The following is a 20,037-nucleotide window of genomic DNA, read 5'->3' as shown; positions in this document are numbered from 1 at the left end:
AAAACCCCTCACTGTGCTGCTGGCAACTTTTAATGCCTGTGTTCTAAAGCTTGCAATACACACGTACAAATGATTCATTCAGTCAGATAATTTATCCATTAGATGCAGCATATCTACATAATTAATGATCCTACTCAAGCAATGGATCAGTAGCTGGGTTTGCTTTGCTCTTGCTTTTTTTGCAAAAGCTTATGTGTTAGCATTGATCTTCTGGCCAAATTACAGATTGAGAATTTATATATTACATCTTCCTTAAACTCTTCCTGTATTTTCTGTTGAAAATATTATTATTCCGCTCCTAGTTGATGCAATTAAAACCTAACAACAGAATTTCAAAAGAAACTTCTCAACCTATCCAAGAAGTGACTACATTTCGCTCTGGGGCAAGTACAGAACATGACACTAAGCCAAGTTCCTTTGCTCTGCACATCAATTTCTCATTTTACCCCTTGCAAAAAAACACGTGGCTGGGAGATTTTCCCTGCATTGTTCATAGATTCTTGCTTAATGGGTCACCAAATCTTCAAATGCAGAGCAGAGAATCAATAATTCCTAGGAGTGGATACCACTGCCATCATATTCCCAAATCGGCTTTTTCTCATCAAAAGAAAAGAAACACTGTGAGGTCAACATGTTCATACAACTTTAGTTCTTGTACCTCTTGGTGAAGTGGGGCAATTCTATTACTCACCAAACTGAGGAACATCAGCCTGATGAATACCTTTGACTGTATCACCTCAGACTTGTAGCTTCTCATGGCAAGAAGCTCTGAAGTTGTAAGATCGAATAATTACGAAATAATACTTAAGAAGTAACATTGTAAATTTTTTAAACTGTCTGAACAACTACTGAAGTCATTGAAGCAGCATCAGAAATAAAACAACACTGCTTAACAATACTTTTTTCTTTTTCACCTGTGTATAAAACCCATTGAGTGAATTGCATCTAACGCAAGTACAACTTCAGCAGTATAAAATCTTGCCCATTTCTCTGGAACATCATAGTTGCTCATTAAATTCACAAGGTCCCCACCAGGCATGTATTCCATCACCATGTAAAGATAACGATCATCCTGGAATGCGTAAAATAACTGTAAAAAGCAAATAAACAAAAAACAAGTCACTGAATGTTCCAGTTATCTTTCATCTTTTGCTTGTTGGAAATCAAAGGAATTTCTGCACAAACTGATTTACAGAATAATAAAATTGCTACAACTGCTGCAGCAACTTTGGAGCATCCAGCAGACCTCCTAAAAAGGAATTAATCTCTGGAGTAAATTTCAGACAGATCTTCCATCCTTTTATATTACAATGGAAAGAGTAGAGTTCTGATTACAAATTAAGATTAGTGACTTTCGTGTAATAAATTTTGAGATCATTTCAAGGGACATTCATTGCATAAGAGGACAAAATGTTTCCTCATTGACTGGGATGTTAGTTGACAAATATGCAAACACGAAACTACTGCACAGCAAATATTTGCTAAATATTTGCTGATTCAGTTTGTGTTATCATTAAATATTTATTGTTCTACTGTCAATGTATTTATTGTATAAAAAGTGAGCCTAAATTTTAAACCATTAAGTAAAAATAAATCCCTCACAGCCATCAATGCTCTAATCAACATAAGTAGTGCAAATACATTTAGTTTTCTAACTTTAAAACTTTTTTAAAATCATAGAAGTATTATTCTGGACTAGCACTCCTAGGCAGAAGTAATGTAGTTATTTATTTGACCTAGTTAAATTTTGAATTATTGGAGGTTTTTTAATTATAACCTAACAGAAGAATTCACATGCTTAAGCGTAAGAACAGTTTAAATGAACAAGTCAACATGTTCACAAACAATGCCTGAGGATTGCTTCAGGCACACTCCTCATTACTTCAAAGGCAGCAATGCCTCCCAAAAAAATTGTCAGCGATAACACTGAAATAAGGAAAAAAATAACCCAAGTGGGTGTAATTTGCAGTCAAATATACACACAAAAATTAGAATATACAGAAGCTGTGCCTTTAGCATAGCTTTCTGGTATGCTGGATGCCTCAAAGAATTACTGCAGAGCAAGCTCACCAATATATACCTCGCTGAGAGTTTTAATAATGAACAGAATAGCTTAATAAGCAGAATAGCTTATCTTGTAAATGTTATGACAAAATACAGTTTTGAAGTGTGATAACTGCTATTTGTTGTATACAGCATTCCTAATGTTCATAATGTATTTCCCTAGCAGACCAATACAACGAAAAAGGAACTTTGAAAAGCTAAAAATGAAAACATATAATCGCAAATCATGCAGTGTTGCAATGCAACTAATCTATAATGAAAATATTTTAAAAAGTTCATCACTATACCTGCACAACCCAGGGACTATTAGCAAAAGCCATGATATCCCTTTCTTCCCAGAAGAATGCAGAATCTGATCTTTTTATCATCTCAAATTTGCTCAGAAGCTTCATCGCATACACTCTTCTTGAGGATTTATGCCTTACCTATGAAGACAAATGGGACAGAGAACAGTTTGCCACACAAATATGAAAACCACCACTGAATATATTGCTTTTCCTTCTTCACTATTTAGCAAGATTTTTAAGACTACTCACGTTTTTATCAAGAACTATATACTACAGGTCTACAGAATAATTACATTCCATTAACTGACAATATATGCATGGCTCTTAAAATACTTGCTAGAACTATTCAGCACAGAAGTCCATAGGCATAACAGTAGCTTTGTCATTTGTATGTATGTGTCTTTAAAAGGACAAATATTGGCACCTCTTAAATACTACAAAGTTAAAACTATATGCATTGTCCAGAGTTCACTAGCAGACATGTATACTTGCTGTCATATTTCCAATTTCTCCCACCAGTTCTCAATTTAACAAAGCAGGATGAACAAGCCTGGTTGCTCGTCTACCACAAACAACACACAACATTTCTCATTTGTGAGAATGGTGTCCACAAAAACCTGGTGTAGTCCTGCAACTGGCAGAAATTCTTCTAGTCCTGAAGACTCAAGTCTTCAGTGCCCATGTATACGGTGGCAACGGCTAATTTTCTTGACAGGAAATACACATTCCATTTTAATGTAATAGAGAAGCATGACTACAACGCAGAACAAGTACTTGTGCACTTTGAGAATTCTGAAATATGACATTCTCAGAAACATTTCCATTGGATAAAAAGAAAAAAAGTTTCACTGAGCTAAAAACTTTTATGTTATAAGACTGCATCTTTTGAACACTGCATTCAGAAACAGGCACATGAGCAAATACTACAGAACTCTTCCAAATCTACAAAAAGAAACAACTTACCAACTGAACCTCCCCAAACGCCCCTCTACCAATCACCTTCACCACTTCGTAATCTTCAGCTTTCATGCGCAGATCTCTCATTTTATTTACCGTGTCTTTATCTGCAAAATAGAAAATTCAAGTTTCATATATAATCCATTTAATGAAATCCATTCATCTCATTCCTTTTTTTTCATAGTTTTAGAAGATGTGCTGCTGGAAGACAAGACTTCCTTTCGAACCTACCTTCCTGTTGGAAACTTCTGCAGAGCTGACACACGAATGCATGATCTCACTCTCATTACTATGGTAACCAAAACCTGACATAAACATAATGCAATGTCTCTACTTTACAATCGAATCACCAGAGATCTTAATTTGGGAATTTCTTTAAAAATACTCACCTGTATTAAAAAAAAAAATAAGCTATGCAAAAATTTCAGTCAGCATGATCTTGCTTGTAAGCTGAACAGTTTAAAAAGATTTTATCTGGATAAACATGCAACACATTTGAGAAAATACCATAAAGTACCCATACAAGACACTAGAAGAAACTGTTTTCAAAAAAAAATAAATAAAAAATAAGCCTGCACTTTTATTGTTCCTAATACCCAAAAAAGTAGATTTTAGTTTAAATCATGTAGTGGGAATCATTGCAATTATTTATATAAACCTGTCATTCTATAAACTACAATAATTTACAAACTCCCAGTGGGCACATATTCTAATTCCAAATTTGGTCAAAGATTAAAACAGTCTATTTTAATCCATGTGGGTCAACACTGGCATGAGATTACATGGAAAAGCTTCATGCATTCAGTATTTCTAAAAGCAAGGAACATCTACTAAAACAGATATGCTTCTAATAAATTATGTAATGATTTTTTGTTTTCAAAAACAATATTCTAAGTCTAAAAGCAAAGTTTAGAAAGAAGTAAGGATAAGGAGGAGAAAGGAGGAGAAATGTCATTTTTTAAGCTCATGTTTTAAAACAAAATTATGAGGCAAGATGACAGAAAATTATCATTAGATTTCCACCTATGCTGGCCATTACCTAAATCAAAAGCAGCATCTGTTCAGTTAAAATTCAGTAAGATTTTCTTACTGCAACAGGAACAAACATAGCTCTGTTTGAGTAAGTACTCTGTGGCATTACTGTCTAATGAAAAGCCATCCTTTTACAATGCAGCATACCATCAGCTAATTTCAATAAGTTGTATTAAAGTCACAAATTCTGACAAATTACTTCAAATGAGGATCAAACTACTCAGTAACTTTAAAAAATAAAGCACTGCCTTACTTGTCCTGGTGAAAACTGACCTATAGTGGAGGATATGTAAGACTGCGTAGAATTAAAATGCACCAATTCTCATGACAATAATTTTCTAGTTATTGTTAACTTCCTGCCCAGCAATCTCACAACTGGGCATCCACCACTTCTAAATGAAAAATCTCAACACCGGTGCAAGAGAAAGGCGGGCACGCTGTGAATGCTTTACATGGATTTCTATCACAAGCCTCGCCTATGGACAAAACAGAATCCAAGAAAATATATCTGAAGAGCAAACCAAGCTATCAATTTTTAAATCATGTAAACCAGGCTTGTGAGGAGCTGCAAACTGCAATTGACCACTTGAGACACGTACTAACACTCTATTATCTTCAGACAATATGTTACAGCAACGCCAGTGTTGGTAATTTGACCTCTGTATGCTAAGATCCGTTAAAAAAGGCTTATCAGGCTGCAACAGATTTAAATCAGCAGTTCCTTATCTGAAGTTTGATTATAAGTTTAGGTGCTGTCTTGAAATAAACTAAGTCCAAGACGCAAAGTATGGCTTTCAATCATCTTGGATATAGATTTCTTTATTCTTTTAAATCTACATGGTAGGAAAATTAATAAGGTTCTACACTTGCAGAAATAGCCCTCACAACCTTAGGCAGTAGAAGCAGACTTTGGAGGCTCCACAAATATACAATGTAAACCAGGGAAAACCAAGAGGTGATAAGGACTGGCTCATAGAGCAATCAGTCTATAAAACAAAGGAAGCAAACTCCCATTTTTTTTGCAACCTAGAAATTTATTTTAAAGTTCTAGAATAACAGTGTGAACTGTTTGGACAGCAAATAGACATTTTTTAAAATGGATTTCTACCAGAAGTAAAATAAACATGAAAATGTTCTTCCATGTTTATTTATTTAAAATACAAATTCAAGACAAACTAGACTTCACAGCTCCCTCTAAGGCCACTACTTGCACATCCACAGCTTGCTTTCGTATTTCAGCCAACACAGAAAGATCAGTGTTCTAAAGGCAGTCTGTGAAGTAATATGGTCTGTTCCCCACCTTTGTATTACTTCAGGTCACATCATACACAGTACATAATTAATACCTACAAGACATTGAGAATCAGACTGTAAAGGAAAGTGATTTTTTTCCTACAAGACATTGAGTATCAGAGTGTAAAGGAAAGTGGTTTTTTTCCTTCAGTCAGCCTCAATTACAATAGTGAAGCTCTTGGAGACTCACTAACGATTTCACTATTCATAAAAATTACATTCAGATTATCTGTTGCAATGAGTAATTTCCTTTGCCTAATCCAGCTTCTCTTTTCTCCAAGAGTTTCACCACACCTCCTCTGTAAATAACTGAGTATACAACCCAGCATGCAACCCAGTTTACAATATCAAATGTAGTTTGAACTGTGAAAAGTTAAATAGAACATTTGAACCTAGGCCTTTCAGTAACCAACCTGTGTACAAGTGAGCCATCAACTAGATCTAGTGGACTCATATATTCCCACAAACGGGGAATAACACAAAACCCACAAATTCATCATTATTGATTACAGTTGCACCAAGCAAATTATTCTAAAACATCTTGGATATATAAACAAAAACGTAAATTTCAATGAAGCAAAGATAAAATTATTTTAGTTAAATTACTTTATATTTGCCACAAAAACGTTTATTATAAAATTTGAGATGCTTAAGCCTATTAAAAAAATCTAATAATATTAGTTAAATTTCAAGGTCTGTCCATTCAGTTCACAGGCAGAGGCAAGTCTCGAATCAGCAAACATCCCTGCCGTGATTTCCAGAATTTGTCAATTTGGTAACCTTTAAAAGACTTAACTCTTAAATGGCTTTTTGTTGTGGGTTTGTTTTTAGGGGTTTTTCTGTTGTTTTGTTTTTATTATGAAAATTATGGAATCATGTCTTCTACCCAAAAAATCAACTTTATTTAAAATATTATCACATAATAGATCATGCAAGACATCTGGTATACAGAGTAAATACAGAGAATTCTGCAGACACATCAGCTGCATCCTCAAGTAAATATAGCAGTATGAGAATTTCACAGGATAATGAAAAGAGACCTTTTATACAAAAAGTCTACAAAACACAAGCTCCAGTCTGTCAGTGAACAAATTTTTAAAATTACTTGACACTGCACAGATGTTATGTCACTCTACTGTTAATAGTTTATGATATATTAGCACATGAATCACAAAGCAAGTTATAGGAATCCAGAGGGTTGCCAAGAACAAGGACAAGAGGCCTTTCTCTTACAAGTTTTTGTGCCACTGAAAACAAGCCATTCACAGTGGCAACAAACTTGGACATTACTGGAGATTAAATCTGTAGTAGCTGTCAGCTCTCACTGGGAAATTAATAAATAATCAGAGTCTTAAAACAACTTGCACCCAAAAATGTCATGCACCCCAAATCCTAGCTGCCTTTCAAAAAGCTAAAACCACCTCGATTTTTTAATTTTGCTGGTATTTACAGTATTGTTATTTAGTAACTGAAACATCAAATACTTACACCTGTTTAAGAAGTTATCAATGTTTTTGTTTTTTCTTAAGGCAGGAAAATCCAAGTCATATACCAAAGCGTCTAATCCATCCTGGAAAAAAACCCAACAACAAGCGAAATTAAAAAACAACAAGCATTCGGAAAAATAATTACACATGCTGCTAACTGAAGAGACAAGATAAAACCAGCTGTCTCTATCAATTTTCCCTAAAACTGAAATCATTCATGTTTATTTAATAATTCAATTAGCAGTTACAAGAAACAGCTGTTATTCTCCCACTTCCATTGGATTCTTCAAAACTTCATTTCCACCCATCTCAAAACAAATATACTTCTATAAATTATTGATTACCTTAATTATCTCCACATTTACATGAACAAAATATTTTTCCAAATACACAAAGAACAAATAGCAGTTTTAATGAAGTTCAGTAACGTTAAAAAACTACAACATATCACACAGTAGGCATCTGAACATTAAGTGGTAATAACAAAGAAGACAACGATGGTCATTTAATTCCAAGAGGCAACCCCCACATTTTATTCACTGAATTCAGAGGGGAATTTTTATTAACAAGATATTGGCTACGTACATTCTAACTTAAATCCAGGAAGACAGCTGCAAGCTCATCTGGCATTACTACCACGGAATACACCCCTATCAACTAAAAAAAACCCAAAACCCAGTAAAAACACAACAGAAAAATACAAAAATTACAAAGAAGATCATAGTTTTAAGGTCTTGTTAAGTGCCATAAACTTTCCAACTTAAGTTTTATGACAGATATACATGATTCTTCAGTGGCTTGCATCTTAGAGAAAAACTATACCAGATATTTTGGTTGAAAAGCCAATATAGTAACTAATAGTTACTACAGTATAGCAGATATAGTAACTATAGTTACAGATATAGTAACTAATGAAAAATTATCAAGTATTCTAGGGAATGACATCACGAAGAATCAAATAACATTAGGGAGTCTTCTTTCTCAGCTAGGTAATGTTTAAGTGACAACTGCAAAAATATAGAGAGGAAGGTCATAAAATACAAATCAATGGATATTACTGAAGCATGCCAGGAAAGTACCTCTATTGACTTGTCACGTCTGTACCTATGCGTCTATGCTATCTGTTACTGAGTTGCTGGCAGCGAGGTACTAGACGAGAAATATCTTTGATCTGATCAGCTCAGATGTGATTATACCTAATTTGACTGTTATCAGCTTTTATAATATCATGCAATACAGGATGAAAAGCTCACCCAGCAGTCTTTGCTATACCCACCAAATAACTGTACCTGAAGAAAAGCCGGAGTATCAGCTTTTTGAAAGCTTATTTTCCAAGAATATGTATTAGAGAATATACTTGATGTAGATTAAAAAATTAGTCCTTGATCCCCCACTTTGTTTATCATCCTTCAGTCTAAAGGTGATTTTAAGATACACAAAAAAACCCAAATGCTATCAAAATTATTTACAGGCTTGCAGTCCTCACTTTTGAAGTATGTGAGATAGAAATTGTTTAATTCAGATACAATGAGAATAAGCAGCAAAATCATGCTAGAATTTGTAAACAGGTTTAAGGAAGTAAAACTACAAGGATAACCAGTATTACTTTCAAGGCTGGATGTTATTAAAGCTGTTAATTTCATAAAAACATTCCTGTTTTAAATTACCTCTCCATATAGTGGCTTAGTTTGAACTGAGAAATGTTACAATGAAAATTTTAAGAATCAAGAAAAACATCACTGTATTTTCACAGCACTTAAATGAAGTCAGGTTTTGCATCTTGAGTGTGTTCACAGAATCATCTTTTTGAACTTACACTGATGATGAAAAAGGAAAGCAAATGGCAAACAAAAAAAAACATTTAATGGGTGAGTAACATTAAAAAAAAAGTAAGGGGCCAACAATTTGGACTCAAGATAGATGTAGAAATAGATTTATGCAAGGTAAGTGCAACTTAGTGAGAAATACTTTATAACCTACTAAAGGACACCTCTTTCAAAGATATAAGTATCCAGAAAATCCACTAAAGAATTTAAATTCTTTGGTAAATTCAACAGAGAACTGCTTGCACAGCAGTACAAAGTGCTCTGGTAGCTCTATGCATAGCGCCCCATCCTGTGAGAAATGGTAGGCACAGAACATCTCTGAGGCTGCTAGGTCACATCCAGGGATTTCTAAAGGCAGATGAGTGAGTGATGGCAATAAGTTGTCAAAGCCTGGGGTCCACTCTGCCCTTAAGCCTTGAAATCCGTCAATTTGTCCTGCCACAGCTAAGATTGAAAACTTGCTCACCTATAAGCAGAAGCACAATAAAATTCTCAAAATCCTGGTTTACTCTGGGGCAGTGCAATTACCTGCTCCCTTTCAGGGTTTGTTTTAGAAGTCAGAATTCAGTCTTTAAAGTTTCTTTAGAGTAGGGGAGTTTAAACACCCAATACAAAAATATATGAAAAATGGGAACATTTACAAATATTTAACATCAATCTTGCTTTCATATCATTCTTTCTCTTTCAAAATATTAAAATGCAGGTCTATGCATATAAAAGCAGTAAGTTACAGCAAGTGTCATGGTTTCATTGGTCTGTTCGGCATGTTGGGTATTTTGCTGTGTTTTTAAAAGCTCCAAAATTAAGATGAAAAGTAGCATAAAAAACCCCTCACTTTTAGCAGGCAAAAGCAAATTTCAATACTATTTAATTCAAAATTTACCATGAACATATTACCTTTCAGGTCTTAGATATGGACTCTTTCAAGTAAAATACTTAACAAAAAAAACACCCTTTGAAATACAGATTTAAGCTATTGATCTTAGATTTATTTCAAATCACACTTCAAAATCAAGCAAACAACATCTAAGGTAGCTGCATGTCAAGAGTTGGCTCATGTAAAAGGCTCTTTAATAATCAACTCCCCTTTGCTACAGTATCCGGAAAAACAACTATCCTGGTTCAAAGCTTTCACAAAAAAAGACAGGGGTAGGGTGTGCCTTTAATAATTAAGAGACTTGTAAAGCCTTCTCTCTCAAAAATCAATCAGTTTTCCAACTGAAGTATGTTTCTGAAGAAAAAATAGCATGGTATTATTTCAATGGTGGATGGCAAACACAAGACTAAGCTGAAGGTAACTTCAGAGAATTGTAGATAACGGAAGTAAAATATCTGGGATGTCCAGTATGTAACATAAATCACGGAATATTTCACTTACATTAGCTAAATCTGAAGAATTTGTGAACCCTACCAGCTGCCCCAGAAACAACAGGAACCACAGAAGTGTGGCTATTTTAAGTGGAATCACTAGTGAACAAACAAGGAGGGGCACACAAGGTCAACAGTGAGAGGGCAATGCTGGTTGAAAGTGGTGCAGATAAGAGAGATGGGCATATACTACAGAGTTTCAGCAGTAATGGTTAGGAGAAAAAGGGTAAAGCTCAAATGAAAGGAGCTATTTGCTATTGTTGATGGCTGCAGAGATAATTCATCTCTCAGCTTTATTTTTACCATCTTGCTCAATCTTTCAATATGCAATTGGAACTTTTTCCTAACACAGAAAGGAACATCTTTCCTTCAAGACCTATAGTAGTCATACTCTCCCTCACTTAAAGGAAAAAAATACTAGGACATCATTATAACAGGCAACTATACATCCATCAGTTTAATGTGCTTTATTAAAATAAGGCCTCATTTTTATGATGGATTTTTTTCACCACTTGAGTATGTTAAGCATATTTTTAGTACTTGTTTTCTTTAAGTACAACACTTCCTGTACCTCACAGAAACATGTATTGTAGCTTAGAGGTATTTTCAGCTAACACTAAGTTCTATCTTATTCTGTCATTACAGAGCAGTTTTCCTGTTTAGCTTTCAGGTCTACACAGATATTTTCATTTTATGTTAATAGTTAAATTAGACTGGTAAAACAAATAGTTCCTTTCTTCATGGTCTGAAATAGCCTTTTCCATATCTCATTCAATAATCAGTAACTTCATAAGCTATTTTAAATATCTAATTATATCCTGAAATTAAAAAGCAACATACTGGGGAGCCATTACAACATGCAGAGAGTTCTTTCATAAGAAAACGTTTTCACATATTCTGTTGGTTTCGTTCATTACCACACCAAACCTATAAGTTTTAAAAGGACAGTTATAACGAGTAAAATCAAAGCTCAATCTAGATAGTTATACTGCCCCTGGAGATGAAGACAGTGTCTAGGAAAGACAATAAGAACAAGTCCAGCATACAGTAGTGTATATAGTAGTGCTCTGGCATATTTGTGAGACAGAAATGGCAGTCGAAGTTACAGCTTTAGTCAGAATTTTCTTCAGTGATGTTGTCTAAACATTTTCTAACTCTGTTTTAGTCTCTTGCATTTACAGCATCATATAGATACGAATTCCACTACCTATAGGCTGTGTGAAAGTTTACTTTATTTTGCACTTGCCATTTTTCAGTCACAGAAGGAGCAATGACTCTTTACCCTCCGGCTATACAGCTGTACACACTTCCATCATTTATCCCTTGGTCTACTCTCTTCCAGTTATCCTTGCATGAAAGCTATTTCAATTTCCACCATCACCACCGTGCAGTGCACTTTCTTTTCTTCCTACTAGATACTTCTGAATGGGGCACACCTCAAGTTGGAGGCCTGTGGCCAGTGGTGTTCCCCAGGGATCAGTACTGGGTCCAGTTTTGTTCAGTATCTTCATCAACGACCTGGATGAGGGGATAGAGTGCACCCTCAGCAAGTTCACTGATGATATCAACCTGGGAGGGGTGGCTGACACACAGGCAGGCTGTGCTGCCATCCAATGAGGTCTGGACAGGCTGGAGAGCTGGGCGAGGGCAAACCACATGAAGTTCAGTAAGGACAAGTGTAGAGTCCTGCATCTGGGGAGGAATAACACCAGGCACCAGTCCAGATTAGGGGACGTCCTGCTGGAAAGCAGCCCCATGGAGAAAGACCTTGGAGTCCTAGTGGACAGTGAGTTGTCCATGGGACAGCAATATGTCCTTGTGGCCAAGAGGGCCAATGGGATCCTGGGGTGCATTAAGAAAAGTGTGTCCAGCAGGTCTAAGGAAGTTCTCCTCCCGCTCTGCTCTGCCCTGGTGAGACCACACCTGGCATACTGTGTCCAGTCTTGGGGTCCTCAATTCAAGAGAGACAGGGACCTACTGGAGAGAGTCCAGTGGAGAGCTACAAGGATGGTTAAGAGACTTGAACGTCTCTCCTATGAACTGGAGCTGTTCAGATTTGAAAGGAGATGGCTGAGAGGGGACCTTATTAATGTATACAAATATCTGAGAGGTGGGTGTCAAGAGGAAGGGGACAATCTCTTACCAGTGGTGCCCAGCAATAAAACAAGAAATAAGGGGGTTAAGTTAGAACATAGGAAGTTCCACCTCAACATGAGGAGAAGCTTCTTTACTGTGAGAGTGACAGAGCACTGGCACAGGCTGCCCAGAGAAGGTATGGAGTCTCCTTCTCTGGAGACTCTCAAAACTCGCCTGGATGCGTTCCTGTTTGGCCTGCCCTAGGGGATCCTGCTCTGGCAGAGGGGTTGGACTGATCTCTAGATGTCCCTTCCAACGCTTAGAATTCTTTGATGCTATAAGTACACAATGTAGTTCAAGTTTCCTGTTCTGTTTTTCATTAAATATTAAGTTCTTAACTGAAATATCCGGTTAATTGTCAGTCACTGCGTACTAAATTGATTCTTTTCCAAAACTAGATACTATAAAATCAAGGCCAGTGCAACATTCAACAACACAAGAAGATGAAGATGAGAGTGTCTCTCCCATGCCCTCACTCAACGTTCATCAATGCTGAATTTCACCTATTACTTTTAACCACACAGGCACCAATGATTATCAATATCTTCTGTGATTTGCTTTTATTTTTACTACTCTATCATCATTACTTAATCATTATTCATCATCTTAGATCACTTATGACAGTGAAATAGCATGAACCTGTTAGACTCCGTTACTGTTGTTTCAAATAAACTGATCACCAGCTCTCACTTCATTCATTCATTCATTCATCCATCCACAAAAGAAGCCTAGCCCAAAGCACCTTATTTCTGATAGCTTAAATGAAGAGCCTTATCAAAAGCTTTTTCTTATCCTCAAACTCAGCAGTTTCTTCAAGGAACTTCATCAGGTTTGCAAAGCATGACTTTTCTTTTTTTTTTTTTTCCACAATACATGTATTAGCTCTTCCCCATCATAACACCTCTGGATTCATTTGTTCTACTATCCGGCTGGAGGCTCCTGCACTATTCAAAAAATTTTCTTCCTCAGTAGAAAAAATAATAAAAAAAATTATATATTTACCACCTTCCTTTCTACTGTTGTCAAAAGATTTTAAGCACTAACGTAGCTATATGGTAAGGTTATACACACGTGCCTTTATGAAACACAATCAGGTACAAAAAAGATGGATAAATATAAAGCAGTCTCAGCATCTCAGCAATCTTACTGTCATTTTGTCCAAAAAAACATTTCAAGTACCACTTTAGCTTGAGAGGGATCCTCCAGCATAAACATTGTAAAGAAGGATTCCAGTATGGAAAGTCCTCTAAGTTTCTTTATGAAGAAATGTGTGGAAAGATTTTTGCAACAGCTTTTTCATTTAATTTCCCTTCAGTTTTTCTAAAAACTAACAAAAAAGTTAATATTAACATACACAATAACTACACAATCTACTAGCACTTAATTTCTCAGGCTGTTATGCTAACTTCTTTTAATTCGGTTTCTCTAAAATGCACTGGTTTCCTTCAGTTTGAGTGAAGCAGTCCTGTATTAACTTTTTCACATATTTTGGTCTATATCTATTTCCAAAGTTTTAAAGCATCAGATCGTCAGTCCTACCACAACTATATTGGACTGCCTCACTCTAACTACATTCCTTAAGCTGAAAACTCACTGTAATTACATACTGCTGGTTTTAGTCAAATGAATTATTATTAATTCAATTTTACAGCAAAACTTACTGTCTGGATATTTCAAAATATACTCCATCAAGCAACTTCAATTCAGCAAAACATACTATCTCAGGATTCATAAGCAATATAAAGTAAAAAAAAATACAGCAAAGCATTTGAAATAGATTATCAAGGTACAGTTACAGTATCTTCATATTTCACTACATAAACATTTCAACACAGGATCATCTTGTGGAAGCATATGATAAATAAGTACTAAATTCAGTTGAAACTTTGTTATTGAGACACTTGTTTATTTTATTATTTATCTAACATTCAAAGAACTAAAAAAAAAACCTTAATGGGTATTACCAGCATACAAAATTTGCATTCCTTGGATCAACTGGCAGTTACCCAAGTTTAAAGTCTTTGCTCCTTTCCCTTTTTTGGAGAGACCAAAGTTAAGAGTTAAGATCTACAATTCTAACTATCCACATTTTAGTTCTTTCTATTATAGCTATTTTCCTAATTATTAATACAGTACTAAAGCTTTCTTCCATATCAACAAACCTGACTGATCTTGATTTGCATGTGCTCATCATGATTTGTCATAACACCGTATCATACATAATCTATCCTTGCAGTCAACTATCGATACCAAGAGAGCCTACTGAAGTCCTGTGAGAAGCTAGTTTTTGCATCCTGTTCTCAGATATCCATCAAAAGTAATCCTTCAGCTCAATCATAAAAAAATAAAAGTAACATTAGAAATTTCTTTCTGATTTATCAGATCTTTGAATCGTCAGAGGGACCTGGACAGGCTGGAGAAACCGGCCGAGAAGAATCTGAAGTACAACAAAAGGAAACGCCAAGTCCTGCATCAGGGGAGGACCAGCCCCAGGTAACCAGGACATGCTGGAAGGGAGCCAACCAGGTGGAAACAGCTCTGCCAAGAAGGACCTTGTGTCCTGATAGACAACAAAGTGACCATGAGCCACCAGTGTGCCATCACAGCAAAGACAGCCAACAGCATCCTGGGCTGCACTAGGCAGAATATTGCCATTAGGTCGATGGAGGTGATCCTTCTCCTCTACTTAGGAGTGGTGAGGCCACACCTGCAGTGCTGTGTCCAGTTCTGGGCTCTCCAGTACCAGCAGATATGGGCATACCAGAGTGAGTTCAGCAAAAAGCCAAAAAGATTATCAAGGGACTAGAGCATCTCTCATATCGTGAGGCTGAGGGAGCTGGGACTGCTCAGCCTGAGGAAGAGAAGGCTCAAGGGCAGAACATCACCCATGTGTATAAAATGGGAGAGAACGAAGAAGAGGGACCTAGGCTCTTCTCAATGGTGTCTATTGACAGGACAATAGACAATGGGCAGAAATGAAAAACAAGAGACTCCATCTGAACACAAGAAAACACTTTTTTTACTGTGAAGGTGGTCAAACACAGGTTGCCCAGAGAGGTTTCAGAGTCTCCATCTGCTGAGATATTCAAAGCCTGGGCAGACACGTTCCTGGGCAACCTGTTCCAGCTGACCCCTGCTTGAGCAAAGGTCTTGGACCAGATGATCTTAATAGGTCCCTTCCAATCTAAACAATTCTGTTTTGTCTACAACACCAAGCTATGCTTTTGGTTTGCATAAAGATAGTTCCTGCAATGAATTATCCTACCAAAAATATCCTTCAACTCCCTACCAGTGGGGCATGTGATAAACAAGATAACCTTGTTACGAGGTTTAGCTTTGCATGATTCACATTTTTCAGCTCTCCAACTAGGTCCATAGCACCTGTTGCTCCTTTGAGACAAGGGCAAACTTCTTCTGATGCTACTGACTCAATCAACAGAAAAACCCAAAGCCCTCTTTGATACTGTTTTGGGGAATAACCTACTACGACTTCATTGGTAAGGAAAAACATGCACGCAGGAATTTCCTCTGGTGCCCAACATTAGTACTTTTCTTTGTTTAAATTAAACGAGTAAGAGTAAGTTTACCTGACAAACAAGTACTCAATAGATCTATACAACTCACTAGTTTCAAGAACACTGTTTGAAAGCCAACTTTCAGGCCAATGCCATTAGTGCTACACTTATCCATATCTAATCAAGTATACAAAAGATCCCGCTACCTGCTTTTATCACATTCATTTATTTTACTGTCCGGAGAATAGAAAACTGAAATTTAGTACTTCATCGTTAAAGCCGACAAGTCAATGTAGACAGAGTTAAGACACCTCACTTAAGATTTTTCATTCACTGTTAGACTAAGCAAAGTATACAAACTGACATGAGAGTCTGAGTACAAGGCACTTGATTCATCACCCACTCTCGTTGCCAGCACAATACAACTCTTTAGAACTCATTAATTCCTATCTTGCAATACTCATAAAGAGCTTTTGCAAATTTAGGCTAAATACATAACCTTTCACAAAGAAAAAAATTTTCACTCACTGAAGAGCTAGAAATTTAAACTCTGATGCAGGATTACTAAAAGCAGCATGGATTATTGCTTTCATTTCAGCCTTTTCAAAGTCATCCCACGCGTAGTTGAAAACTTCACCCATGTCACGTTCTGTGTAGTTACATATATAAGCACATGTACCTGAATTCTTTTCAAATATCAACCATCCAACATTTTAACTGACAAATTCCTACAGTATACACTTACTACATGACTCGATAAATTATGAATTAATATCAATATCTCAATATATCTTGAAACACACACACATAAATATACATAAAAATATACACTGCCACTAACACCAGAGCCCACAGACCTCTCAATAGCGTTAACATCCACATTAGCACTCAAAGAACACTCAGGTGCAAATCTACAGACAGGTGCACATACACAAAGTAATGCTTTTTCACAGACACATAATTTTTCTGTATCTTGCTGTTTTTCCACTGCAGCAATGTATCCTACCACCTGAAACAACATCTAAAGTAAAGTGCAGTGCAATTCTGTGAAATCAACTCATATGCAGTAAGCATGCAAGAGCACTACCAGTATCCAGTACACACGTAATTCAGAAAACCTACAAGTTTCAGTCTCCAGCTAAAACAGAATGCAAGCCACAGATCCCTCACACCAGAGCCCCTCTCTGTCCACTGCCTAGATGCAGAATATAGACCAAAAAAATACCATCAAGACTTATTTCAGTAAAACTTATGCAGAAACGGGTACAACAGAAATTGTTCAAAAAGAGTTCAGGTAGGTGTTTAGCAGCAGCGAAAGCTGACTGCTATTAAGTCAAATTACATTATTTCATTTCACAGCAAGCGATATCTCTCGATTTGCAACTTTCCTTAATAAAAAGGTTCACTTGCACGGGTCGATATGCTCTGTGGGCAAGTTTTACAAACTACAAAGCTTCTTTACCAAATGTGGCACATTCTACCATCAATAGAATATCTTATGTAAAAAGACTAAACCAGTTTTATAACTATCTGGAGGGCTATAAAGATTCTGGATATTTTCATGTGTAGAAGAAAAGAAAATAGGTGGTGTACTTTAGGTTTAAATAATTTATCAAGCCATATTTGTCTCATGTTAGGACTAAAAAATCCTGTTAAGTACAGCTTCTTAAAACTGTCCTTTTCAATAAAACTGTATTAACTGTGTTGAATGCAAGTATATTTAAGGCAGCTATAATTAAATAGCGTTAACAGAAGGAGTACTGGTAGTTAAAGAACTGACTGATGTTTATCATCACAGAAGCAGCATTCCACAGTGACTTCTGCATTAGGAAGTGCCTCACAGGTCTAGGGTTCCAAGCTAGTGTAGCAACTGCAACTGGAGTGAGCAGCCAACCCGACATACAGCAGGGTAACACTATACACAGAAACACCTCTAAGGGGGGAAAAAGTGACCTCACATCCTTTCGAGTTCTCAAAGTCCAAATAGTCACCAAAAATATAAGTCAAGCCCTGTTCTCCCACCTAAAATGTAAAGTAACTAGTTAAGAAAATGTTTAAAAAAAAAAAAAAAGAAGAACCAAACCTCCCTCACTGGAAAATTAAATCAGCAAGAAGCCCTTCCAAGTCCCCGCAGCTTTCTTAGTTATGCTGAGAGGGCAGTCTTTCACAGGCCGCACATATAGATCTACCGCTTCCGATTTGTAAGCCCTAGTATTTTAAAGACACACACTTACAACTACCAATTCAGACCAACAAGAGTCAACACTCCAAGGAACACTCACTAGAAAGCAAATGTAAGACAGATAAAAATTAACACCGTGGATGCAAGTTTTGGTATGTAACATCCCTTCAATAAAATGGTATAGAAGACAGTCGGATAGAAGATATGAAAGAGCAGAGAGAAACTGCTCCAGTCCTGGCTCAAAAGCCTTAGGCTTCTTTGGGCAGCAGCCCTCAAGGAATCAGGCAAAGACTTGAACGAAAGGAAAGCAACTCCACTAAGAAACTGTGGTATTTAGCAAAAGAAACAGAACTCCCTCCCCATCTATTGCTTGGGAAATTGCTGTCTGCCTCTCCAATTTTTTCCAGGCAGGTATCCATGAAGCCAGACTTCAGGAAGTAAGTTTTAGTTGGCTGGACAAGATGGGACTCAGCAAGATACCAATATGGTCATAAGAAGAAATACAACACATTATTGCAAGCAACATAACCGAAAGTGCACTAGCTCTTGTAAAAGCTGTTTAATCACATAAAATATTAGGGGTTGGAAGGGACCTCAAAAGATCCAACCCCCCTGCCTGAGTAGGATTACCTAGAGTAGGTCACACAGGAACACATCCAGGAAGGTTTTGAATGTCTCCAGAGAAGGAGACTCCACAATCTCCCTGGGCAGCCTGTGCCAGGGCTCTGTCACCCTCACAGGAACAAAGTTTCTCCCAACGCTTTTGTGGAACCTCCTATGCTCCAGCTTGCACCCACTGTCCCTTGTCCTACCATTGGACATCACTGAGAATGTGCAAAGCAACTTAGATCCCTTAGCTTAATACATTACGGTAAATGTCCCATCAATAGATTAAATTACTATCTCTAGCCACCCCACTACACATTTGTCTGAAAAGTGTTATCTCTGCTATAAACAAAAACAAACTAAAAAGCATTACTAGCAAAGTCTGCAATATGTAGCAAGTCAGTAGAAAGGTAACCAAGTTTTCTATAAAGCAGCAGTACCTCATCAGCCATAAGAGTACCTGTTGTCACCTGAACTGGATTATGTTTGCTGCTAACAAAACTGTCTGTTAACTATAAACAGTAAGCTATAAAACAGTAAGAAAGCAAGTTCTATCTTTAGTCTTGACAACTCAGTCTCTGGACATTACATTAGTTCAATAAGTGTGGTTTAGAAAAGACTCTCAAAAAAAGGTACATCAAAGAAAAACAAACAACTGCTATTACTAGCAATACCATCTAACCCATAAAAAAACCCCATAGTAACTGGAGACAGAGGCTAGACAAACTGCAAGACAAAAAAATACTTAATATTTTTAACAGGAGGCAGAAATTAATTGAGTAACTTTCCAAGAAAGAGTGAGAATATTATAATTTATCTAGCAGTCTGGAAACACTGCACAAAATCACTCCTAATCCCCCCACCAAAATGGAAATCCTTCCCTAAAACAAGTCAAAACACTTTTAATTAGAGGTGAACAGCCATGACAGAAGTCCAAAAATGAAAGTTATGAAAGAATTATATTAAGAACACTTCATAGAAACTGAAATAGTAATTTGTAAAGCTATACGCTTTTCTTCAGTGTCACGTGCAACCCATAGTCAGGGGGGAGGGGGGAGTTGAGCACAACTCAAGCAGAGAAGCTTCTCTGATTGTACAATCTCCTGTCAGAGCTCAAGCTACATTTCTGCTATAAGCATTCCATCACAAGCAATCACATGTCAAACAGAAATTTGAAATATGCAACTAAACAAGAACTTCACACTACTAAAGAATTTGTGCCTCATTACGAATTTTCATAATGCAAACCCTAGCAAAGTCCATGGACTTTTTCTTGTACTGATT

General features: G+C 36.6%; 1 protein-coding gene across 1 annotated transcript in view; it reads right to left on the bottom strand.

The window, feature by feature from the left end:
• The window catches only part of ROCK1 (Rho-associated, coiled-coil containing protein kinase 1), a gene marked incomplete at its 3' end in the record, with an annotated part of 65,179 nt that overhangs the window by 28,276 nt on the left and 16,866 nt on the right, over positions 1-20,037 (bottom strand). The window contains exons 2-5 of the mRNA XM_009870015.1: positions 7,122-7,203; positions 3,315-3,415; positions 2,352-2,489; positions 915-1,090 (exon numbers count right to left, since the gene is read on the bottom strand). Of these exons, the coding sequence (XP_009868317.1) occupies positions 915-1,090; positions 2,352-2,489; positions 3,315-3,415; positions 7,122-7,203 (497 nt within the window). The remainder of the gene's footprint in view (positions 1-914; positions 1,091-2,351; positions 2,490-3,314; positions 3,416-7,121; positions 7,204-20,037) is intronic.

Source organism: Apaloderma vittatum, unplaced genomic scaffold (assembly GCF_000703405.1).
Source record: "Apaloderma vittatum isolate BGI_N311 unplaced genomic scaffold, ASM70340v1 scaffold14485, whole genome shotgun sequence".
Lineage (NCBI taxonomy): Eukaryota > Metazoa > Chordata > Aves > Trogoniformes > Trogonidae > Apaloderma > Apaloderma vittatum.
This window is presented reverse-complemented; position numbering and strand designations above follow the sequence as displayed.